A 25,958-nucleotide genomic window follows, 5' to 3' on the forward strand; every position below is an offset into this window, starting at 1 on the left:
TGCCTTTGGCTCAAAGGAGTAGGGCACTGGCCCCATATGCCGGAGGTGGTGGGTTCAAACCCAGATCTGGCCAAAAACTGCAAAAAAAAAAAAGAAAGAAAGAAAGAAAATTAGGTAAACTGAAAATTTTAAAGTATAAATTTGTAATCATGTAGAGAATCCTTGTGCTATTAATGGACAAAATAAGATTCTAAATTATAAATACAATAGAACTGATGTTATTTTTTAATACGCACAGAAATTAGCAATAGTGTGTCTGGTGATGGGGTGATTTTTCTGTTTTCTATAATATATTTAATTTCTAATATCAAAATAATATTTTAGAAATATTTTCTTTATTCTTCCAGAATCTCTGTTTCTTTTCTGAAGTCAAATATCTTTTAGGAAGATGCCTCAACCACAATAGAGTTGTGACTCTTATACTATTAATAGACCTCTAGATCTTACTACTGAAAACATTCTACAGAAAACATTATTTTGTAAATGTTCCATTATAAAAACTTAGCTTTTTCATGGTTATAAAGTTCTATATGTATTAGATACTGTCTTACCAATATTTTATATTTCTTTGAAGGAGCTACAAACCTCACAGTACTAATGAGATCATACCTCAGGAACAGCATATCATCTGAAAATAGGCCATTTATTACTCCACTTTCCTTCTCAAGGGCCAGCATACTAATATGAAGCTTCTTTGAATTCAGGAAGTCCAAAATTAGCTTAATGATTTCAACCTCTTTTACATTCACTGTTTCTTCAGCCGTCATATTGATAGCCTAAATATGAAACAGAACAACAAAAACGAAAGTTAGTCCTACTGTTTTGCATTTAATTGCCTGGAAATTACACTTAATAGGTTTCTTGAAAATTTTTAGTATAGGTATTTTGAAGTGAAAATAATTTGATACTTATCAAAACTACATCATTCTTCAATGTATGATAATGGTATGACTACAATTTTTTTATAAAGCTCTTACCTTTGAGGGATACACACTGGAAGAGTTACAGATTAAATGTGACTGCCTCAAAGTAATACAAGAAGAGGGGAGTGGGAAAAGATAAAGATGAAATAAGAACAATCGGGGGAGCACAGTGGTTATGGCACCAACCACATGCACCGAGGGTGGAGGGTTCAAACCCAGCCCGGGCTAGCTAAACATCAAGGACAACTGCAACAAAAAAATAGCTAGGCATTGTGGCAAGCACCTGTAGTCCCAGCTACTAGTGAGGCTGAGGCACGAGAATCGCTTAAGCCCAAAGAGTTTGAGGTTGCTGTGAGCTGTGACACCATAGCACTCTACCAAGGGCAACATAGTGAGGCTCTGTCTCAAAAAAAAAAAAAAGAAAAGAAAAGAAATAAGAATGATCATGACCTAGAACTCTGGGAGACCGAGGCAGGAGTATCGTTTGAGATCAGGAGTTCAAGACCAGCCTGAGCCAGGAGTGAGGCCCCATCTCTACCAGAAATAGAAAAAATTAGCCAGAAAAATTAGCTATGTGGTAGAACACCCTGTAGTCCCAGCTACTCAGGAGGTTGAGGCAAGAGGATCACTTCAGCACAAGAATTTGAGATTGCAGTGAGCTATGATGATGCCACTGAACTCCATACAAGACAACAAGAGCAAGACTGTCTCAAAATAAATAAATAAATAATGATGATGATCATGAGTACTGAAGCAGGGTAAATAAGGATTCATTTTGTGAACTCTTACACACTTAAAACTTTCCATAATAAAGATTATTTTAAAAAGTTGTTAATAACCATCCTCTGCTATGTTAAATACATTGTCCCAAGTTATATTTTAATACGTTTATTCAATAAGCATTTAATGCCTTTAATATAAGATACAACACGTCCCATACTCAAGAGACATTGGTCTTGCCCTTAAGAAACTTAATACATGGGTGGGTACCCATAGCTCAGTGGTTAGAGCACCAGCCACATACACCAGGGCTAGTGGGTTTGAACCCGGCCCCAGCTTGCTAAACAACGACGACAACAACAACAACAAAAATAGCCAGGCTTAATGCAATATCTAAATGATGATTGGAGCCAAACAAGTCTAGTTAAAATGTTAAACTTTAGTCAGACTATTATAATATCAATGATATTTCAACGCTTTTTAAAATTCCTTCTAAGGCTGGGCGCAGCAGCTCACGCCTATAATCCTAGCACTCTTGGAGGCCAAGAAGGGTAGATTGCTTGAGCTCAGAGGAATTTGAGACCAGCCTGAGCAACAGTGAGATCCTGTTTCTTCTAAAAACAGGAAAACTGTGGCAAGAGGATGGCTTGAACCAAAGAACTTGAGGTTCCTGTAAGCTATAATGCCATGGCACTCTAGTCAGGGTGCCAGAGTAAGACTCAGTCTCAGAAAAAAAAAAAAAAAAGACACAATGGAATAAAGAGCTTATGCATTAATCAACCTTTAAAATAATAACAATAATAATAATAAAATTCCGGGGGCGGCACCTGTGGCTCACTGAGTAGGGCGCTGGCCCCATATACCGAGGGTGGCGGGTTCAAACCCAGCCCCGGCTGAACTGCAACCAAAAAATAGCCAGGTGTTGTGGCGGGCACCTGTAGTCCCAGCTGCTCGGGAGGCTGAGGCAGGAGAATTGCGGAAGCCCAAGAGCTAGAGGTTGCTGTGAGTCCTGTGACATCATGGCACTCTACTGAAGGCAGTAAAGTGAGACTCTGTCTCTACAAAAAAAAAAAAAATAATAATAATAATAAAATTCCTTCTAAGCCAGACACAGTGGTTCTTGCCTGTAATCCTAGCATTCTGGAAGGCTGAGGCAGGTGGATTGCTTGAGCTCAGGAGTTTGAGAGACCAGCCTAAGCAAAAGCAAGACCTCGTCTCTACTAAAAACAGAAACACTAGTCAAATGTTGTGGCAAGCACCTGTAGTCCTCAAGAGGACTGCTTGAGCCCAAGTGTTTGAGGTTGCTGTGAGCTATGATGACGCCATGGTGCTCAACCCTAGGGCAACAGAGTGAGACACTTGTCTCACAATAAGTAAATAAGTAAATAGATGAATAAATAAATTCCTTCTGATTCTCACCTGTTAAGTCCACAGTGATATAAATGAGCATATAGTTTGTGGAATCATAAAGATTTAGAACTGGAAGAACTATGAAGATCATTAGTTCAACATTCTCATTTTATATATGAGGCCACACAAGTTAATAAATGACCTAAATCGTTGGAGTTTTCAAATGTTAAGACTTAAAGCAATGTAAAAAGACTACCATACCATACCAGTGGACAAGCTGCAAAAAAATTCTAATCATAAGAAATAGGCTATAAGAATATATTTCCCTTGGCCAGGCTTGGTGGTTCACACCTGTAATCCTAGCCCTCTGGGAGGCTGAGGTGGGTGGATTGCCTAAGCTCCAGCCTAAGCAAAAGCTAGACCCAGTCCCTAAAAAATAGTCAGGTGTTGTGGCAGGCACCTGTAGTTCCAGCTACTTGGGAGGCTAAGGCAAGAGAATTGCTTAAACCCAAGAGTTTGAGGTTTCTGTGAGCTATGATGCCATGACACTCTACTGGGGCAAAAAAAAAAAAAAAAAAAAAGAATATCTTTTCCACAGGCCCAACTTATTTTAACCAAGCTCACAGAAACATAAACAGGGGTGGTGCCTGTGGCTCAGTGAATAGGGCACCGGTCCCATATAACAAGAGTGGCAGGTTCAAACCCAACCCCGGCCAAACTGCAAGAAAAAATAGCTGGGCGTTGTGGCAGGTGCCTGTGGTCCCAGCTACTAGGGAGGCTGAGGCAAGAGAATCACCTAAGCCCAAGAGCAGGAGGTTACTGTGAGCTGTGGCGCCACAGTAGTAGCACTCTACTGAGGGTGACAAAGTGAGAGTCTGTCTCTAAAAAAAAGAAAGGAAAAGAAACAAAAACACATATATGCAGGGTGGCGCCTGTGGCTCAGAGGAGTAGGGCGCCGACCCCATATGCCAGAGGTGGTGGGTTCAAACCCAGCTCCAGCCAAAAAGCTGAAAAAAAAAAAAAGAACAAAAAACCCCCACACATATACAGGCATACAGGTGGTTAGTTTTTTCAATTTGATTCTTTTTCAATTTATTTCTTCAGAATGAGAAATATAAAAATTCTCTCATCCACAGATAGAGAAGGTGCTAGGGTAAAGAAGGGATGGACCATGGGAAGATAATTATACGGCATCAGACTAAGCTAATCCATCTCCTCAATAAGACTACACATAGGGCCTGGTGAGGTGGCTCATGCCTATAATCCTAGCACTCTGGGAGGCCGAGGTGGGTGGATTGCCTGAGCTCAATAGCTGGAGACCATTCTGAGCAAGAGCGAGACTCCATCTCTAAAAAATAGCCAGGCATTGGGCGGTGCCTGTGGCTCAATGGAGTAGGGTGCCAGCCCCATATGCCAGCAGTGGTGGGTTCAAACCCAGCCCCAGCCAAAAACTGCAAAAAAAAGCCAGGCATTGTGGCAGGCAGCTATAGTCCCAGCTACTCAGGAGGCTGAGACAAGAGAATCAATCACTTGAGCCCAACAGTCTGAGGTTGCTGTGAGCTGTGATGCCACAGCACTCTACCAAGGGCAACAAATGAGACTCTGTCTCCAAAAAAAAAGAATACACCTGCCCCAGGAAACACATTAACCACAAACCTCTCTCCCAACACACGAGCTACCTGACTCCTCCTTTTTTGGGTTTCCTTTTGCTACCTTCTGAGCTGATCACCATCCTCTTGCTCATAGACTATTGTACAAAAGAGAACACAATACAATTAATAAGATTTCCACTCACTAAATTCTGGTCCCATTTCAAAACTTTGTCCCGACATTACTCTTAGAAGAACACTGATTAGCAACTTTAGTATTCTCCAAATTAGAAGATAATTCTTTTTTTTTTTTTTTTTAATTTATTATTTTTTTTTTGGTTTTTGGCCGGGGCTGGGTTTGAACCCGCCACCTCCGGCATATGGGACCGGCACCCTACTCCTTCAGCCATAGGCGCCACCCCAGAAGATAATTCTTACAAGCCAAAGAATGGTATTCACTAATTGAACTCCTAGAAAAATAATATTGTTCCCCCTCCTTTCCAGGTTCTTAGAGGTCACTTTACTTACATTGCCACGTACCAACTTATTGCAGAACAGACTGCAGTTTTCTAAGGTAGTTAAATATACCTAATAACATTAAACATTTTATAGGCCTCATATTCAACATTCAATATAACTATTAGTTAAAATATGAAGTTACTCTAGAGTGAAATTTATGACAACAGTCCCACTTTAAATCATAACTACAAGTTTCTTTTTTTCTTTATAACTACAAATTTAATATTGCAGTCATTTCTAGTCAATAAAGCCTATGAGAAGAAGAAATATTTTTACACGCACATATTTTATATTGACTTTTGAAGGTAAAAGAAAATGTATCCTGATTAACCTAGAATTGGTTCAGGGTTTTTTTTTTTTTAACTAATTAAAAAAAGACAAGTTTTAATTCTATACTATGAAATTCCCAGCAGAAAAGCATGACATTTTAATCACTCAACCCAGAATCTTAATTCTTATAAGCTTCACTGTTGCTGGATACAATAAACATAGGCATACATTTGATGACTATACCTCAGAATTACTCTTTTCTAACCCCTTTGTGTTACTGGAACATTTATAAAGGCTCCCCAAATCCTAGCTATATAATTTAGAAACAATTCACATTTTAAACATACATTTCCTATAATCTCAGCTACGTGGAAGGTTGAGGCAGGATGACTGCTTAATCCCAGAGATTTTAGACCAACTTGGGCAACACAGCAGCAAGACCCCATCTCAATAAAAACCAAAAACCATATAATTCATGAACATTCTTTAATCTCCTTAAAGTATTCATCATTACAAAGTTAGAATTTTTCTCTAATGCAGAGGAACAAAATTCAATAATATGTGTTTCTTCCCCTTTCCTCGGGGGAGCTAAGTCTAACATGTAACTAGTTCATGAATTATTAAAATTATCTTTTAAAATGAAATATACACATAATATAGTCAATAAATGTTAGCTGAATTAATTTGAGATACAGGCCTGGTACAGTAGCTCACCCTTACAATCCTAGCAGTCTGGGAGTCTAAGGTGTGAGGATTGCTTGAAGTCAGGAGTTAGAGACCAACCTGAGCAAGAGCCAGATACTGTGTCTAATAAAAATAGAAAAATTAGCCAGAAAATTAACTGGACATGGTGCCATACACCTACAGTCTCAGCTACTTGGGAGGCTGAGGCAGGAGAACTACATGAGTTCAGGAGTTTGAGGTTGTTGTAAGCTAAGCTGAGACCATGGCGCTGTAACCCAGGCAACAGTGTGTGACTATCTTAAAAAAAAAATAGCCAGGCATTGTGGTGGGCACCTGTAGCTACTTGAGAGGCTAAGGCAAGAAAATTGATTAAACCCAAGAGTTGGAGGTTGCTGTGAGCTGTGACGCCACAGCACTCTACTGAGGGTGACATAGTGAGACTCTGTCTCAAAAAAAAAAAAAAAGAGGGGCGGCGCCTGTGGCTAAGTCGGTAAGGCGCAGGCCCCATATACCGAGGGTGGCGGGTTCAAACCCGGCCCTGACCAAACTGCAACCAAAAATAGCCGGGCATTGTGGCGGGTGCCTGTAGTCCCAGCTACTCGGGAGGCTGAGGCAAGAGAATCGCTTAAGCCCAGGAGGTTAAGCGATTGGAGGTTGCTGTGAGCTGTGTGAGGCCACGGCACTCTACTGAGGGCCATAAAGTGAGACTCTGTCTCTACAAAAAAAAAAAAAGAAGAAGAAGAATTTACATAGGGTAGATAGTAGGGTGTATTTCACTGAAAATGGAAAATAAAATGGAGAAAAATCTAAGTTTCTCAATATTTCCAAATTAAATGACAGATCTTTTTTTTTTTTTACTATGAAACCAATTTACAGCTTTATTATGAAAGCTATAACCCAATTACAGCCCAAGAAGAAGGGGAAAGGGGAGATGGAGGGGAGGGGAGGGGGGAGGATGGGTGGAGAGTAATTGGTGGGACCACACCTATGGTGCATCTTACAAGGGTACATGTGAAATTTACTAAGTGTAGAATATAAATGTCTTAACACAATAACTAAGAAAATGCCGTGAAGACTATGTTAACAAGTTTGATATAAACATTTCAATTGTATATAAAACCAGCACATTGTACCCCATGATTATATTAATGTACACAGCTATGATTTAATAAAAACAAATTGGTATAGAGAGAGGGTACCTGGTGAGACCACACCTACAGTGCATCTTACAAGGGTACAACATATGAAATTTACTAGGTGTAGAATATAAATGTCTTAACACAATAACTAAGAAAATGCCGCGAAGACTATGTTAACAAGTTTGATGAAAACATTTCAAATTGTACATAAAACCAGCACATTGCAACCCATGATTACATTAATGTACACAGCTATGATTTAATTAAAAAGAATTGGTATAGAGGGAGGGGAGGATAGGTGGAGGGAGGGTAACTGGTGGGACCACACCTATGGTGCATCTTACAAGGGTACATGTGAAATTTACTAGGTGTAGAATATAAATGTCTTAACACAGTAACTAAGAATATGCTGTGAAGACTATGTTAATCAGTTTGATGAAAACATTTCAAATTGTATATAAAACCAGCACATTGCACCCAATGATTACATTAATGTACGCGGCTATGATTTAATTAAAAAAAAAAAGAATTGCTATAAAGGGAGGGGAGGATAGGTGGAGGGAGGGTAACTGGTGGGACCACACCTAGCGTGTTACCTTACAAGGGTACATGTGAAATTTATTAGGTGTAGAATATAAATGTCTTAACACAATAACTAAGAAAATGCTGTGAAGACTGTTAACCAGTTTGATGAAAACATTTCAAATTGTATATAAACCAGCACATTGTACCCCATGATTACATTAATGTACACGGCTTTGATTTAATTTAAAAAAAAAGAATTGGTATAGAGAGAGGGGAGGATGGGTGGAGGGAGGGTAACTGGTGGGACCACACCTAGGGTGCATCTTATAAGGGTACATGTGAAATTTACTAGGTGTAGAATATAAATGTCTTAACACAGTAACTAAGAATATGCTGTGAAGACTATGTTAATCAGTTTGATGAAAATATTTCAAATTGTATATAAAACCAGCACATCGCACCCCATGATTACATTAATGTACACAGCTATAATTAAAAAAAAAAAAAAGAATTGGTATAGAGGGAGGGGAGGATGGGTGGAGGGAGGGTAACTGGTGGGACCACACCTAGTGTGTATCTTACAAGGGTACATGTGAAATTTACTAGGTATAGAATATAAATGTCTTAACACAATATCTAAGAAAATGCCGTGAAGACTATGTTAACCAGTTTGATGAAAACATTTCAAATTGTATATAAAACCAGCACATTGCACCCCATGATTACATTAATGTACACCACTGATTTAATTAAAAAAAAAAAAAAGAATTGGTATAGAGGGAGGGGAGGATGCGTAGAGGGAGGGGAGGATGCGTAGAGGGAGGGTAACTGGTGGGACCACACCTATGGTGCATCTTACAAGGGTACATGTGAAATTTACTAGGTGTAGAATATAAATGTCTTAATACAATAACTAAGAAAATGCCGTGAAGACTATGTTAACTTGTTTGATGAAAACATTTCAAATTGTATATAAAACCAGCACATTGTACCCCACGATTACATTAATGTACACAGCTATGACCTAATTGAAGAAAAAAATGGGTAGAGGGAGGGTACTTGGTGGGACCACATCTAGGATGCATCTTACAAGGATACACGTGAAATTTACTAGGTGTAGCATGTCTTAACACAATAACTAAGAAAATGCCGTGAAGACTGTTAACAAGTTTGATGAAAACATTTCAATTGCATATAAAACCAGCACATTGTACCCATGATTACATTACTGTACACAGCTATGATTTAATAAAAAAAAAAAAAATTGGTAGAGGGAGGGGATGAGTGGAGGGAGGGTAAATGGTGGGACCACACCTAGGGTGCATCTTATAAGGGTACATGTGAAATTTACTAGGTGTAGAATATAAATGTCTTAACACAATAACTAAGAAAATGCCAGGAAGGCTATGTTAACTAGTGTGATGAAAATGTCAAATTGTATACAAAAGCAGTACATTGTATCCCATAATTGTATCAATGTACACAGCTATGATTTATTAAAAAAAAATTGGTATACGCTTGGCGCCTACAGCTCAGTGGCTACGGCGCCAGCCATATACACCAGAGCTGGTGGGTTCGAATCCAGCCCAGGGCTGCCAATGACAACTACAACCAAAAAATAGCCGGGCCTTGTGGCGGGCGCCTGTAGTCCCAGCTACTTGGGAGGCTGAGGCAAGAGAATCGCTTAAGTTCAAGAGTTTGAGGTGGCTGTGAGCCATGATGCCAGAAGCACTCTACCTAAGGCAACAGCTTGAGACTGTCTCAAAAAAATAAATAAAAAGAACTGGTATAGAACAGCTTTATGCAGATGTTTAAGGAAGAATGTGGCTCATACCTGTAATCCTAGCACTCTGGGAGGCCAGAGGTGGGAGGATTGCCTGAGCTTTTAAGACCAGCCTGAGCAAGTGACCTCATCTCTACTAAAAATAGAAAAAAAACTGGCCAGGTGTCATGGCAGGAGACTATAGTCCCAGCTACTGGGGTGAGCCCAGGAATTTGAGGTTGTTGTGAGCTCAGCTGACACCACATCACTCTAGCCTGGGTCAATGGGCAACAGAGATTAGATTCTGTCTCAAAAAACAAAACAAAAAAAAACTTTAAATTTAATTATAATAAACTGAAAAAGTGAAACTATATTAAGCATGTCAAGAACTTGGTAGCTAGGGGCATTTTTATCATTGCAGAAAGTTCTACAGGACAGTGTTGTGTTAGGTCTTCTGGGGGAGGGGCAACTCAGTACTTCAAACACAAGGTCTCACATATTTATTACTGTACCACCTTATTAGGGAATAGCACATAAATGAAGAGAAAACTCATTTTCCCAATGAAGTGTGGCAAATGTTCAACTGATGACATTTTCAGCTTGATATGGTAAGATGATGATAGTGACCGTAATACAGCATAAGTACATGCCGTCTCATGTGCAATTTCTTATAGACCCAGCTTGGTTCTTCTCCAGTGTCTCTTCGAGTTGTACCTGATTTTATTACCGGTTTTCATTCGAATCCACTGGGGAATGGGACGATTTTGTTTTTGTTTCTTGGCCAAAAACCGCTTGATTCTGAAAGTCTTATGAGAGGACATGGCGACAAACGAGACTACTCACACTCACCACAATGGAGAAGAGCGAGAGAAAGGGGGAAATGACAGATCTTATCACAAAAATATAACTATGGATTTTTCTTGAAGAAGTAAATTTCACTTATATCTATTATCTGGATGAGGTGAAATAAAGAAATAAAAGTTTATTTAAAAACAATGTCTGGAAACCAGTTGGAAAGTAGTGTTTTAGTCCTCAGATGGAAGTAACATCTACTGAAAATAAATTCCAGATGGGGGTCTTTACATGGACTCCTATTTATTATTATCTTAGTGAAACAAGATTAGAAAAATATATTATAAGGGGAAGAAATAAAATTATTTTTAGAAATCTAAGATTAAAGGTAAAATGTTAACAATAAATAAGCTAGGTACTGTGGCTCATAACTGTAATCTTAGCACTTTGGGAGGCTAGGAAAAGATTGCTGGAAGCCAGGAGTTCAAGATGAGGCTAGACAGCATAGCAAGACCCAGTTTCTTTTTATTTTATTTTTTTTTTTGTAGAAACAGAGTCTCACTTTGTTGTGCTTGGTAGAGTGCCATCGCATCACACGGCTCACAGCAACCTCCAACTCCTGGGCGCAGGCAATTCTCTTGCCTCAGCCTCCCGAGTAACTGGGACTACAGGCACCCGCCACAACGCCCGGCTATTTTTTGGTTGCAGTTTGGCCGGGGTTTGAACCCGCCACCCTCTGTATATGGGGCTGGCGCCCTACTCACTGAGCCACAGGTGCAGCCCCAAGACCCAGTTTCTTAAAAAAATAATAATAATTTAAAAGTAGCTGTGATGTGCTCAGCACCTGTAACACAGTGGTTATGGAGCCAGCCTGTCACAGAGGTCCTCAAACTTTTTAAACAGGGGGCCAGTTCACTGTCCCTCCGATTGTTGGAGGGCTGGACTATAGTTAAAAAAAAAGAACTATGAACAAATTCCTATGTACACTGCACATATCTTATTTTGAAGTAAAAAAACAAAACGGAAAAAAATACAATCACACTGCCTCATGTGGCCCTCAGACCATAGTTTGAGGATCCCTGCAAGTTGGTTGGTTTGAACCTGGTCCGGGCCAGCTAAAGGACAACTGCAACAAAAAATGGCTGGGCGTTGCGGCAGGCGCCTGTAGTCCCAGCTACTTGGGAGGCTGAGGCAAAAGAATTGCCAAAGCCCAGGAGTTGGAGGTTGCTGTGAGCTGTGATGCTACAACACTCTACTGAGGGCAACATAGTGAGACTTTGTCTCAAAAAAAAAAAAGTAGCTGTAATGGCAGTTTCCTATAGTCCTAGCTATTCAGGAGGCCAAGGCACAAAGATCCCTTGAGGCCAGGAGTTCTACTGTACTGATGTACTCCAGCCTGGGAGACAGAGTAAGATAAAGGAAAGAAAGCAATGAAAGCAAAGCAAAGAAAGAAAAGAAAGGAAAAAGGGAAGGGAAGGGAAGGAAGAAAAAAGGACAGAAAGAAAGAAATAAAAACTAAATAATAAATAAAGGTAATAAAAATATACTGACTCTATGTATAGTTCCATACATAGATATGGAAAAATTTTCATGAAAAAAAGATCACAGCAGCTTTCTAACCAAATGCAAACAGATAATAATTTACATGCTCACTTAAAGGAGGAAGAAAGAAAATTACACGTGTCTGAGAATAAATATAAACTTAAGAGTAAGAGAAGGAGGGCACAGTCAAATATTTTTATCTTGAAACTTTAAAAGAAGAGTCATTTTAAATTTTTTTTTTTTTTTTTTTTTTTTTGTAGAGACAGAGTCTCACTTTATGGCCCTCAGTAGAGTGCCATGGCCTCACACAGCTCACAGCAACCTCCAACTCCTGGGCTTAAGCGATTCTCTTGCCTCAGCCTCCCGAGCAGCTGGGACTACAGGCGCCCGCCACAACGCCCGGCTATTTTTTGGTTGCAGTTTGGCCGGGGCCGGGTTTGAACCCGCCACCCTCGGTATATGGGGCCGGCGCCTTACTGACTGAGCCACAGGCGCCACCCGAGTCATTTTAAATTTTATAGTCATGAAAGAAGTACTTAAGAAAGGTTCCATTGGGCGGCGCCTGTGGCTCAGTGGGTAGGGCGCCGGCCCCATATACCGAGGGTGGCGGGTTCAAACCCGGCCCCGGCCAAACTGCAACCAAAAAATAGCCGGGCGTTGTGGCGGGCGCCTGTAGTCCCAGCTACTTGGGAGGCTGAGGCAAGAGAATCGCTTAAGCCCAGGAGTTGGAGGTTGCTGTGAGCTGTGTGAGGCCACAGCACTCTACAGAGGGCCATAAAATGAGACTCTGTCTCCACAAAAAAAAAAAAAAAAAAGAAGGGTTCCATTAATTTCCAAGTCCATCCCACACACACAATAAAATACGTTCTCTTTCATCTTCCAAGTATTAGAGAGTGGCTAACACTGAATAATAGTGCGTTACCAGTGAAGTTTACAGGCAAAAGTGCAGATAAGAAAATGAAGTGCTTTGAGGCTTTTAAATAAAATATCAAACTGCAAGATAGCACTACTGAACCTTTTCCTTCTTAAAAATTGTGAAAACCTGAACTTTACCTTAGAATCAATAACAATGTAACCTAAAAATCTGTACTCTCATATTAATATAAAATAAAAAAAAAGAAAAAATTTTTCTTTAAAATGCGAAGAGCTAAAACAGGTGTAGTGGCTCACACCTGTAATCCCAGCACTCTGGGAGGCTGAGGCAGAAGATCCCTTGAGGTCAGGAGTTCTAGATCAGCCTGAGCAAAATGAGGCCCCATATCTACTAAAAATAGAACAATTAGCTGGATATGGTGGCACACTCCTGTAGTCCCACCTCCTTGGGAGGCTGAGGCAAGAGGACTGCTTGAGTCTAGGAGTTTGAGGTTGCTATAAGCTAGGGTGAGGCCATGGGCACTCTACCCTGGGTAACAGAGTGAGACTATTATCTCAAAAAAAAAGAAAGAAAGTGAAAAGGTAGGCATAGTGGCTCATGCCTATAATCCCAGCTCTTTGGGAGTTGAAAGAATCACTTGGGGTCAGGAATTTGAAAGCAGCATGGGTGAGACCTTGTCTTTACAAAAAACAGAAAAATTATCTGGGCATGATGGTACGTGCCTGCTGTCTCAGCTAGTCTGGAAGCTGAGGAAGGAGGATGGCTTAAGCCCAGGAGTTGGGGGTTGCAGAGAAGTGCCATCACATTGCCATCACATCACTCCATACCAGTCTGGGCAACAGAATAAGACTGTGTCTCAATCAATCAATCAAACTTGCTAGCTGTGTTTTTAATAACGTGGCATTCCAGCCTTGGTGCCCATAGCTCAGCAGTTAGGACACTGGCCACATATTCTGAGGCAGGTGGGCTCAAATCCGGCCCAGCCCTGATAAATAACAATGACAACTGCAACAAAAAAATAGCTGGGGCTCAGCGCCCGAAGCTCAGTGAGTAAGGCACTGGTCACATGCACTGAGGCTGGAGGGTTCAAGCCCAGCCCAGGCATGCTAAACAACAAGGTCAACTGCAACAACAACAAAAATAGTCAGGTGTTGTGGCAGGTGCCTGTAGTCACAGCTACCTGGGAAGCTGAGACAAGAGAATCGCTTAAGACCAAGAGTTTGAGGTTGCTATGAGCTATGACACCACGGCACTCTACCCAGGGCAACATAGTGAGACTCTATCTCAAAAATAAATAAATAAATATAAAAAATAATGTGGCATTCCATAAACTTATGTGGTTGGCAGCTCACTTAATTTTAAATGTCTGGTCCTTTAGGAATATACATTTGATGTTACAAATCACTTAACCTCTATGGACCTCAATTTCTTCACACATAAAGTAAGAGGGTTAGTTTGTTTCATTTCGGAGTCCAGAGTGCTAACCATAACACCATTGAACTTCACAGTTTGTCTATGATTTCCCAAGTTATATAATTTGCTTTAACTTACATTTCACTAATAAGAAGTATATGTTGGAAGATATGGGAAATATCAAGATTGGGATAATCAGAAGTCTCTAGTGTATAAGATCAGTTTACTAAGAAGAAAGAAAATAGATTTGCTCTACCTCATTTAAACAAAACAAAAGTCCTTCTAACTGCAAAGCTGTCATGTCTGCTAATATCTAACATGTGTAACATGGGTGCAGCATGTGCTCCTGCAGCAGTTGACAGCTGCTCTCTATTTATCAGTTATTTTAATTTACCTTCCAGAACTGTGAATGATTTTTGGCCTAAAGAAACAAATTATGTTTAAAGCAGGTATACCTTTATATAAATATAAAAAGAAAAGAATCAAATGAATATAAACTATATGTTATGTATGTGCATAAAATAGCCCTGGAAAAAGACAAAAGAAATTGAAATAATGGTTGTGTCCAAAAAGTAAAAAGTAGATAACCAAAGAATAGGAAGGCAACTTTTCATTCTATACCCTTTTGCACATAGTATAAAATCCATGTTTAAGTATTACCTATTCAAAAAGACTGTAAATGAAACATAAAACATGTAACTAATTTCCAATTGCAAATCACTTGCAAATTACTAGTAAACTAATGTATTAATGAAGGAGGATTTGCATTTTTTCCCATAACCCAAAACTTCTCAGATCTGATTTAAATATTATTTCAGCCATGTGAGGTGGCTCATTCCTATAATCCTAGCACTTTGAGAGGCTGAGACAGGTGAATCTCTTGAGCACAAAAGTTTGAGACCAGCCTGAGCAAGAGTGAGACTCCACCACTCTTGTACATTGTGGTGGGTGCGTGTAGTCCCAGGTACTCGGGAGGCCTTAAGGCCAGAGGATCTCTTGGGCCTAGGAGTCTGAGGTTACTGTGAGTTATGACCACAACACTCAACCCCTAGGCAGAAAAAAATTCATTTTTGTGAGACAATTTTCACAACAGAGTCTCATTTTTATAAGATAATTTTTCACAACAGTATCTCACAAAAATAAATTTTAAAAAATAAGTATTTCAGGGCAGTGCCTGTGGCTCAAAGGAGTAGGGCACCGGCCCCATATGCCAGGGGTGGCAGGTTCAAACCCAGCCCTGGCCAAAAAAAAGAAAAGTATTTCAATTTCTTTGAGATTAAAGTATGTGTTCTTTCTGTTCAAACCTACAAATATATATTTTTTTTTTTTTTGTAGAGACAGAGTCTCACTTTATCGCCCTCGGTAGAGTGCTGTGGCGTCACACAGCTCACAGCAACCTCCAACTCCTGGGCTTAGGCGATTCTCCTGCCTCAGCCTCCCAAGTAGCTGGGACCACAGGCACCTGCCACAACGCCCGGCTATTTTTTTGTTGCAGTTTGGCCGGGGCTGGGTTTGAACCCACCACCCTCGGTATATGGGGCTGGCGCCTTGCTCACTGAGCCTCAGGCGCCTCCCCAAACCTACAAATATTTTTAAAACAAGTATGTTAAAATTACGGAACTACTAAAAATTTATAAGATAAAAAAAAAATTTTGTTTTTTGCAGTTTTTTTTTTTTGGTCAGGGCTGGGTTTGAACCCACCACCTCCGGCATATGGGGCCAGTGCCCCACTCCTTTGAGCCACAGGCTCAATTAAGTCACATAATCCAGAAAAGATAAAGGAAAATAACTGTCAAGTTTGACACTAAAAACATAAAACTAAGTCTTCCATTCAATAGAACTTGCCCACAAAGTTAAAAGATAGGGAACAAAATGGATTAAATACAATACACATAAAGTTAAATGTTTATCACCTAGAATATACAAAGAGCATCTTCAAATCAATATCCTCAAAAAAATTCCAGTTGAAAAATGAGCGAAGAATGGGCAGCACCTGTGGCTCAGTGGGTAGGGCGCTGGCCCCATGTACCGAGGGTGGTGGGTTCGAACCTGGCCCCGGCCAAACTGCAACAAAAAATAGCCAGGTGTTGTGGTGGGCACCTGTTAGTCTCAGCTACTCAGGAGGCTGAGGCAAGAGAATCACCTAAGCCCAGGAGTTGGAGGTTGCTGTGAGCTGTGACACCACAGCATTCTACGAAGGTCAATAAAGTGAGACTCTGTCTCTAAAAAAAAAAAAAAAAGAAAAAAAATGAGTGAAGAATATAGACAATTCACAGAACTACAAATAACCAATAAATGTATGAAAAGATGTTCAACCTCAACAGTAGTTTTATAACAAGGCACCAGCATGCTCATGTTGACAGCACATACACTGACACAAGGTACCACCATTTAGAGCCTACCAGTTTTGAAAAAATAAAAAGATCTAGCCAGTGGCTCATGCCTATTTAGCACTCTAGGAGGCTGAGGCAGGTAGATTGCTTGAGCTCAGGAGGTCTAAACAAGCCTGACCAAGAGCAAGACCCTGTCTCTACTAATCTGAGAAAAACTAGCCAGAGTGGTGGTGTACACCTGTAATCCCAGCTACTCAGAGGCTGAGGCAAGAGGATTCCTCAACCCCAAAGTTTGAGGTCGCTGTGAGCTACGATGCCAAAGCACTCTACCCAGGGCAACAGAGTGAGACTTTATCTCAAAAAATAAAATAACAGCTTCAGCGCCCGTAGCACAGGGGTTACGGTGCCAGCACATACACTGAGGCTGGCAGGTTCGAACCTGGCCTGGGCCAGCTAAAGAACAATGACAACTGCAACAAAAAATAGCTGGGTGTTGTGGCAGGCGCCTGTAGTCCCAGCTACTTGGGAGGCTGAGGCAAGAGAATCGCTTAAGCCCAGGAGTTTGAGGTTGCTGTGAGCTGTGACACCACGGCACTGTACATAGTGAGACTCTGTCTCAAAAAAAAAAAAAATTAAATACATTAAAAAAAAAACATAAAATAAAATGATCTGAAAATAGTATGAGTAAATGCCCTTTCATATATATATACATACACTGTCATTAAGAATGTAAACTGGAAGGGCGGTGCCTGTGGCTCAAGGAGCAGGGCGCCGGCCCCACATGCTGAAGGTGGTAGGTTCCAACCCAGCCCCAGCCAAAAACTGCAACAAAAAAAAAAAAAAAAAGAAGAAGAAGAATGTAAACTGACTAATTGGTGCTCATTTGCACCTTGAACAGGAGAACAGGACATTGCATTTGGGGTATATAGCCAGTTGAACAGAACTTGATCACATGGAAAAGGAATGTAACTGGACATCAATATTGCAGGGAAAGCCCTAAGTAGTGTCATTTTGTACCGTTGCCTCAGCTCCGCAGAATATCTATATAGCCCCCTAATTCTTTATAAATTGCACACATCAATATATTTACCTGAAAAGTATTTTCAACTTACATGTGGATAATTAGGTCAGTATGGGTTTTTAAGGTATAATTTAAATGCTGAAATGTTCAAGTATTGTACCATTCATTCCATGAACTGTGATAAGTGCATGTATTCTGTCAAGCTAGAGAATTTAGCCCTCACCTCAGAAAGTTAACCATGTGGCCCTTCCCAGATGATTCCTACTCATCCTTCAAAATTGCTTTTTTTCTTTAGTTTCATAATTTTGCCTGTGGTAGAAAATCAAATTATGTCACAATGTATGGAGTCTGTGTAAGTCTTTCATGTAAGTCTTTCAATAATTGAGATTCGCCCATGTATATGTAATTACTTTGTTACTTAGTATGAGCGTAGTACAGGTGGATATTGAGGGGAAACTGGGCCTTTTCTGTTTTTTGGCTGTTACAGATAAAGTTGCTAATGAATTATCTTACATAAGGCTGTGTATGTAATCACTGTAAAAACATGGAATTGATGGATCAAAAAAAAAAAAAGAATGTAAACTGGGATAGACTTTGAGAGAGAATTTGACAGCATGAAGTTTTTACCTATGAATTGTTTTTTTTGTTGTTGTTGTTGTTTTTTGAGACAGAGTTTCACTTTGTGGCTCTTGGTAGAGTACAGCGGTGTCAACCTATGCAACCTCAAACTCTCGGGCTCAAGAGATCCTCTTTCCTCAGCCTCCCAAGTAGTTGGAACTAAAAGTACCCACCACAACGCCTGGCTATTTTTAGAGATGGTGGTGTCTCACTCTTGCTCAGGCTGGTCTCCAACTCCTGAGCTCAAGTAAAAATCCACCCACCTCAGCCTCTCAGAGTACTAGGATTACAGACACGAGTCACTGCACCAGCACCTATGAATTTTTTTTTATTTTTTTTTTTTTAGAAACAGAGTCTCACTTTGTCACCCCTGGTAGAGTGCCATGGCATCACAACTCACAGCAACCACCAGCTCTTGGGCTTAGGCGATTCTCTTGCCTCAGCCTCCTGAGTAGCTGGGACTACAGGTGCCCATCACAACGTCTGGCTATTTTTTGTTACAGTTTGGCCGGGGCCGGGTTCGAACCGGCCACCCTCAGTATATGGGGCAAGCACCCTACTCACTGAGCCACAGGCACTGCCCACACCTATGAAAATTTTACATGTATCTACCCTTTGACTCATCAATTCTAATTTCTACTTGTAGGAACCTAATCTACAAAAATACTTGGAAATCTACACAAAGATAAACATACAAAGAAGTTCCTTGAAGATTTGTTTCTAATAGAGAAAAACTAGAAATAAATTGGGTGGTGCCTGTGGCTCAAGGAGTAGGGCGCCCGTCCCATATGCCGGAGGTGGCGGGTTCAAACCTAGCCCCGGCCAAAAAAAAACAAAAAACCAAAACTAGAAATAAATTGAACTCCCATCAATGGCAGAATTGTTAAATAAATTATGGTAAATTCATACAACAGAATATTAATGCACTGGTGTAGTTCTATACATCTTAAAATGGAAAAGTGTATCATAGGATAATATAGCTATCAATAAATATTTGTTGCATGAATAAGTATAAATATACTCGTTTATATGAAAAAGGGGAGAGCATGATATCTCTGTATCTAAATAAATACACACAAAAAAGATCTAGAAGGCTGCATATCAAACTTCACTGTGGTTACCCTAAAGAGAGGATTGTGATGGAGGTTGGGTTTTAGGAGCGGATAGGGGTTGAAGGGAGAGATCTTTACTCTCTACATTATCTGAATAGTTTACATACAACATATATTCATGCACTTCATGTATGTTAATACATGCACTTCTAATTTGAATACAACTATTTATTTTTTAAGAGACAGGGTCTTGCTTTTTTCCCAAGCTGGAATACAGCAGCTATTCATGGGCATGATCCTAGTGCACTATGGCCTCAAACTCCTGGGTCCAAATGAGCCTTTTGCCTCTTTCTCCTGAGTAGCTAGGACTACAAGTAGATACCACCACCCCTAGCTCAACTTTTTCTTTTCTTTTTTCTCCCTTTCCCCTTCATCCTTTCCTTTTTTTTTTTTTTTTTGACAGAATCTCAATCTGTTGCCCCAGGCTAGAGTGCCATGGTGTCCACCTAGCTCAGCAACCTCAAACTCCTGGCTTCAAGCAATCCTCCTGACTCAGCCTCCTAAGTAGCTGGGACCATAAGTGCCTACCATGACACCCAACTAATATTTCTATTTTTAGTAAACATGGGGTCTTTCCCTTGCTCAGGCTGATCTTACAACTCCTGACCTAAGGGATCCTCCTGCCTTGGCCTCTCAGAATGCTAGGATTACAGGCATAAGCCATTGCACCAGGGCCCTGACTCCATTTTTAATTTTAAAGAGAAAAAATTATAAAAATAAGGAAAAAATTAAAAAATTAGATCTCAAAGGCTCTAATCTATATTAAAGGACCAACTTGAGTAGAATCTCAAAAACAGGATTAACTGCTATGTTTATATTCTAGGATCTTACATTATTTAATTCGCCTTTACAAACACCATCCTTGCAAAACATAACTTTCAGATCCCCTACCATTCTGGTCCACCTTCTCTGAATATTTATTAGCCTCCCTTTCAAAGCACCCAAAATAGAATACAATACCTGAGGTTATGATTTTGTCAGCAACTGCATACAATGAAATTAACACTTCCCATAACATAGACATTTACAATGGACACACTTAAAGTTGTTTTATAAAGTCCAGTTAAGTGGATCACTTGAGCTCACGAGGTCAAAATCAGCCTGAACAAGAGCAAGACCCCTGTCTCTGAAAAGTAGTTTGGTGTCGGCTTGGCACCTGTAGCTCAGTGGTTAGGGTGCCAGCCACATACACCAGAGCTGGTGGGTTCAAATCCAGCCGGGCCTGCCAAACAACAATGACAACTACAACCAAAAAATAGTGGACCTGTGGTCCCAGCTACTTGGGAGGCTGAGGCAAGAGGATTGCTTGAGCCCAAAAGTTTGAGGAATGGCACTCTACCAGGAGCAAGCAAATGAGACTCTATAAAAAAAAAAAAATTAGTGTGACTATTGCATTCTCTATGTTTTAATATAAAAACTTTTTTTTTCTGAGACAGGGTCTTGCCCTGTTGCCCAGGCTAAAGCGGAGTGATCATAGCTCACTGCAAGCTCAGATTCCTGGGCTCAAGTGACCTTCCTCTCTCAGCCTCCTAAGTAGCTAGGACTACGGATGCCTGCTACAACACTCAACTAATTTTTCTAGTTTTTATAGAGACAAGGTCTCACTATGCTTTTTGCTCTAATCCCTGGCCTCTAGTGATCCTCCTGTCTCAGACTCCCAAAGTGCTGCGATCACAGGTGTGAGCCATCATACCCAGCCAACAATATTTCTCACCCAAGTCTTCAAATGAAATTGATGACAACTTTATAAATGTATGCCACATTCGTTATACCAGGGGTCCTCAAACTAGGGGCCCGCGGGCTACAAGCGGTCCCGCTGCCAAGGACATTGATCCGGCCCTCCAGGTGTTTTTGCCACCGCTGCCCATCCTGCTACAGTGCGCGTGTGGAATGTGTGCGGCACTCTCCGACTCCCCTCCTGTCTCTTGACTCCTTCTCTCAGTCTCAGGACTAACTGATGCACACTTGCATCACTTGTTACGACTAGCAGCGACAAATATGGAACCAGACACTGACCATCTCATTAGCCAAAAGCAGGCTCATAGTTCCCATCGAAATACTAGTAAGTTTGTTGATTTAACTTTAGTTGTTCTTCATTTTAAATATTGTATTTGTTCCCGTTTTTTTTAATTCAAAATAAGATACGTGCAGTGTGCATAGGAATTTGTTCATAGTTGTTTTTTTAGTCTATAGTCCGGCGAACTGGCCCCCTTTTTAAAAAGTTTGAGGACCCCTGCGTTATACAATCACAGATTTAAATCACGGCTCACTTGTTTCCCTCGTAGTGTTTATCAAAAATAAATAAATCATAACTTACTGCAGCATTTCTATAACAGTGCAAATTCTCTAAGGTGGAAATCACAGATCAGAGAGGATAAAGGTATTTTTTTCATTTGTCAAGAACCAATGATCCACACTAAGCATTATTAAGAAGCAAATACAACTCAAGTAAGATTTGGCCATAGCCTTATTTTCTATGAGAACATCCTACTGACAGCAAAAAAGTAATCCTGGCTCAGCACCTGTAGCACAATGGTTACCGCACCAGCCACATACACCGAAGGTGGTAGGTTCGAACCCAGCCCCGGGCCAGCTAAACAACAATGACAACTGCATCAAAAAAATAGCCAGGCGTTGTGGTGGGTGCCTGTAGTCAACTACCTGGGAGGCTGAGGCAAGGGAATCGCTTCAGCCCAAGAATTTGAGGTTGCTGTGAGCTGTGACGCTACAGCACTCTACTAAGGGCAACATAGTGAAACTCTGCCTCAAAAAAAAAAAGTAATCCTGACCCACAAATAGTAAGGAAATACCCTTTTATCCATGTCACCACAGTAATAAATAACCTCTGCCAAGAAGTAGGTATGCACCTCAACAGTTTTCATGGGCTTTTTAAGACCACTGTAAGAAATAAGGTCTTGTTCCCAAAAATACTAAATTCATTGTGCAGAAATTTTAAACTATCCTTGACAATGTTCCACTCTATTAAAAGGTAATTTACAGATGCATTAATTTTTTTTTTCTTTTCTTTGCAGTTTTTGGCCGGGGCTGGGTTTGAACCCGCCACCCCCAGCATATGGGGCTGGTGCCCTACTCCTTGAGCCACAGGCACCACTGATGCATTAAATTGTATCCAAAGTGCTTTCAAATGCGTTATTTGATTCAACTTCAGAGTCCATTCCCAGATTAAAACAGTAGCAGGCATTATCCCCATTTTACAGAATGAGAAATCAGAATCAGTGGTAAGTAACTCTTCCAAGAATGTAATCAGTAGTAAAGGGAAGCTTAATCCAGGCATTCTGATTTCCAGCTTACTGACCTACTAAGGGAAACTGCATATATTTTCTTATTTTAAAGCATTTCTCAAATTGCACCCTATAGTAAGCATGCTCTCCATTCAGTAAGTAAATGGTAAACTCATTTTCACAAACAGAAAAGGAGGCTGATCATGATTATGTAACTAGGAACATAGAATAGTACCTCTGTTCTCTTATGATACAGTCCCACTAATACTGGCTTTTATGACAAGGGAGAAAAGAACCAGGAAGTAGGTAGGTGAGAGATAAACAGGTTAAAAATCTCAGGAAAATATTTATGTATTCATAATGGCATCTAAGCTCAAGTGTTTGGGGATTTTTGTTTTTTTTTTTTTTTTTACATAACAATATGCTATTATGACTTACCTACTTGTCTTTTCAGTCACTGTATACTTTTTCCTGTTGGAAACAACCTACCCTATCCCCAAAACCTAAGGTAATTATTACATCTTCCTAAATGAGTCCTCAAGAACGTGCCATATGAAGGAAAATGGGCTGTCAGGCGTTTCTCCTTTCCAATAAAATGGTAACGCAACCTATGCCAACACTACAGACAAAAAAAAAAAAATCCTACTTGGATTTACTGTGAAAATTTGATTTATACCATTCAAAAAAATCTACATGTTAATTTTCGTGTCATTAACTTTTTCAAGCATTCTACTAAGCCTACAACAAAGGGAGGGAAATAAGTATTAGGATTGCAACCTATGAATCTGGGTGGAACAAAGACTTCTCCTTTCATTATGCAGAAGGAACCAAGTTGCCAAAAACAGTCCCCTCAGATACCATGCGCAGATACTAACTGCACGTCTGGGTAGAGAGAAGAAAAAATCCACTGGCCAAACGACGCCCCTGACTAGCCTCGCCCCCGCCCCTTTTGCCCAAGGCCTGGTCACAGAGCTGGAGTCCCAATCTATTTCTCCCCAATAAAGAAAAGAGGCTTAACCCTATTGAGTTCTATAACCTCTCGTTCTTCTATGCAGGCGCCCCCTGTCACAACGCCGGTCCTAAATCCAGTCGCTGCTCCTCTCCCCGACCCCACCCAGATCCCCCAAAGGCCTGCTCCTCCGGACCACTGACGCAAGAAAGGCCAAACCCGGCCCCCGCGGGGCTGCCCCACGCCGCCGCTCGGCTCCCGGCCCGGCCGCTCCCTGCCCTCCTCCCGGACAAGGCGTTCCAAGAAAAGGGTAGACAGCGCGTCCCTCGGTGTTCTCACCCGCTCTGCCGAGGGGCGAGGAAGGATCAGCGCAGTTAGTCTCCCTCCTGCCTCTCAGCATTACCGAGGTGGGCACGAACCCTGCGCTCGCTTGCTGCTAGTGCCAGGGCGAGGGGGTGTCGCGGCGCCTGAGAACGCGGCTGGTAGAGCGAAAGGTGTGGTCCAGGAGCCGCGGCCTCGAATGCGAAGCGGCAGTTCGTAGATCCTCATCTGGAGGTGCCGGGGCTTCCCCCACGACCCCGGTCCCCTCCCAGTCAGCCCCCAAGCCCACTCAAGACCGTTTCCAAGGGCCACCCGGTCGCAGCCTGGTCAGGTGGTGACAGGAGGCGATGGGTGACCATGGCAACCCCAGGTGTACAGCGGACTGACCCCGCCTCCGCCTCCAGGAGTCACTCACCTGAGGGCTTCGGACGAGCCCGGAGAAGCAGCGGAGGACAACGCAGCTGGGAGGCCGGGGCCCTGAAACGGCCGGCTCTGGGCGGGGATAGGAGCGCGAGGGCGGCGGTCTGGGTTTGGTGTCGGTCCTCCCTCCTGTCGCTCGCGCGTCAGTCCATCCGTTCGTCAGTCCGCCCTTCTCACGTCCGCCCCTCCCGGACGGGCAACCGCTCAGCTCAGCCTCTTCCAGACTGCGGTTGTCAAGTGCCGCTGGATCAGAGCTCCAGCCACAAGCTGCAGCCAATCGCCGCGCGTCCCCGAAGCGCCTCAGGACCCCGCCGTGCGGGGCGGCCAGGCAGGTGCCTGCGCGGAAGGGAGAGTCGGTGGGGCGGGGCCGGGAGGGGCCGGGCGGGGCGGGGCCGGGAGGGGCCGGGCGGGGCGGACCCAAGGCTGGGGCGGGGGCCGGCCGGGAAGCACAGGCTGGGGCAGCGTTTCTGGGGCCAGCCCCAGCAGAGGGAAAGGCGGGCACAGCAATTGCGTGAGGGCCTGGTAGACTAAGACGTAGACTTAATAACAGACCGGTGATCTGGTGTCCCAAAGTAACGCGGACAGTGGCATCCCCTCCAGGAAGAGAAGTCGTCGGCGCATTAGGATTGACTCTTAAAACTCGCCCCGTCACTTGTCAATAAGGACTAATGCAATAAATCTTGCCCTTTCTCCATGTCTCGCCGCTTTTCCAGGTCCCACGTCCTCCCTGAAAACTCCTGCAGTTTATTTTTCTCTTTCCTGATTTCTCATTTTGTAAACCTGATTTGACTTGAAGCATTTTTCAGTCACTTAATCTTTAACCTATTCAGTGTTTACAGCTTTTTGGTTGTAAATCCTTTAGTCCCGCACCCTAAGTGCGGTGGTACACCACAAATATACGCGATGTTTAACCAAGCTCAAGCATTCAAAGGGTATACAGCTAAGAAAGAATGCAGTTATGCAAATCTATGAGAATCTCGTCCTCACAAAGCCTAAAAGTCAGAGTGAGCTGAATTGCCCCAAAAGGAAAAATTGGGTAAAAGTGACTAGTAAAGACAACATTAAAAACATTTCTGGGATCCCTACGTTTATTGCAGCACTACTCACAATAGCCAAAATAAGCTATGAACCTAGGTGCCCAACGAATGAATGAATAAAGAAAATATGGTGTATGTATACGCAATGGAAATGTTTTTTGAAGAGGCAGGGTCTCCTTCTGTTGCCCAATCTGGAGTGTAGTGGGACGATAATAGCTCACTGCAACCTCCAACTCCTGACTTCCAGGGGATCCTCCCACCTCAGCCTACCCAATAGCTAAGACTACAGATAGGCACCACCACGCTCAGCTAATTTTTAAATTATTATTATCTTTATTATTTTTTTTTTTGGTAGAGACTGGGTCTTGCTTTGTTGCCCAGGCTGGTCTTCACCTCCTAGCCTCAAGTGATCCTTCTACCTCAGCGTCCCAAATATTGGGATTACAGGCTGTGAGCCTACAACAGAAGGAATCCTATTCACACTTAGAAAGAATAAAGTCCTGTTATTTGAGGCAACGTGAATGGAACTGAAAGATATATGTTAAGTGAAATAAGCCAGGCACCAAAAGACAAATAACTGATCTTCTTACTCATACGTGAGAGCTTAAAAAAAAAAAATTGATTTCTTGGAGGCAGTGAATAGAATGGTGGTTACCACAGGCTGGGAAGGATAGTTGGGGGCTGAGGAAGGGTTGGTTAATGAATACAAAAATATAGTTAAGATCCCGTTGATACCACATGGGCTGATTATAGTTAACAATAAGTTGTGTGTATTTTAAAACAACTAAATGAGTGGAATTGGA

General features: G+C 41.7%; 2 protein-coding genes across 3 annotated transcripts in view; both read right to left on the reverse strand.

The window, feature by feature from the left end:
* WDR47 (WD repeat domain 47) overlaps window positions 1–24,467 on the reverse strand; it is an 83,995-nt gene extending 59,528 nt beyond the window's left edge. The window contains exons 1-2 of one of the 2 annotated variants that reach the window (XM_053592024.1): window positions 24,114–24,467; window positions 610–776 (exon numbers count right to left, since the gene is read on the reverse strand). In XM_053592024.1, coding sequence (XP_053447999.1) covers window positions 610–767 — 158 coding nt within the window. In that variant the 5' untranslated portion in view covers window positions 768–776; window positions 24,114–24,467. The remainder of the gene's footprint in view (window positions 1–609; window positions 777–24,113) is intronic. The other variant, XM_053592025.1, reaches the window with a different exon arrangement.
* Window positions 9,799–10,352, reverse strand: LOC128586326 (60S ribosomal protein L39-like). The gene has a single exon (XM_053592044.1). It carries the CDS (start codon window positions 10,300–10,302, stop codon window positions 10,150–10,152), a length of 153 nt encoding a protein of 50 aa, XP_053448019.1. The 5' UTR covers window positions 10,303–10,352; the 3' UTR covers window positions 9,799–10,149.
* Window positions 24,468–25,958: the final 1,491 nt, after the last annotated feature.

The sequence above is a fragment of the Nycticebus coucang genome, chromosome 5 (assembly GCF_027406575.1).
Source record: "Nycticebus coucang isolate mNycCou1 chromosome 5, mNycCou1.pri, whole genome shotgun sequence".
Lineage (NCBI taxonomy): Eukaryota > Metazoa > Chordata > Mammalia > Primates > Lorisidae > Nycticebus > Nycticebus coucang.

Bases quoted from the DNA above. Each gene is read 5' to 3' on its own strand.
- LOC128586326 (XM_053592044.1), bottom strand. From the start codon at position 10,302: ATGTCCTCTCATAAGACTTTCAGAATCAAGCGGTTTTTGGCCAAGAAA.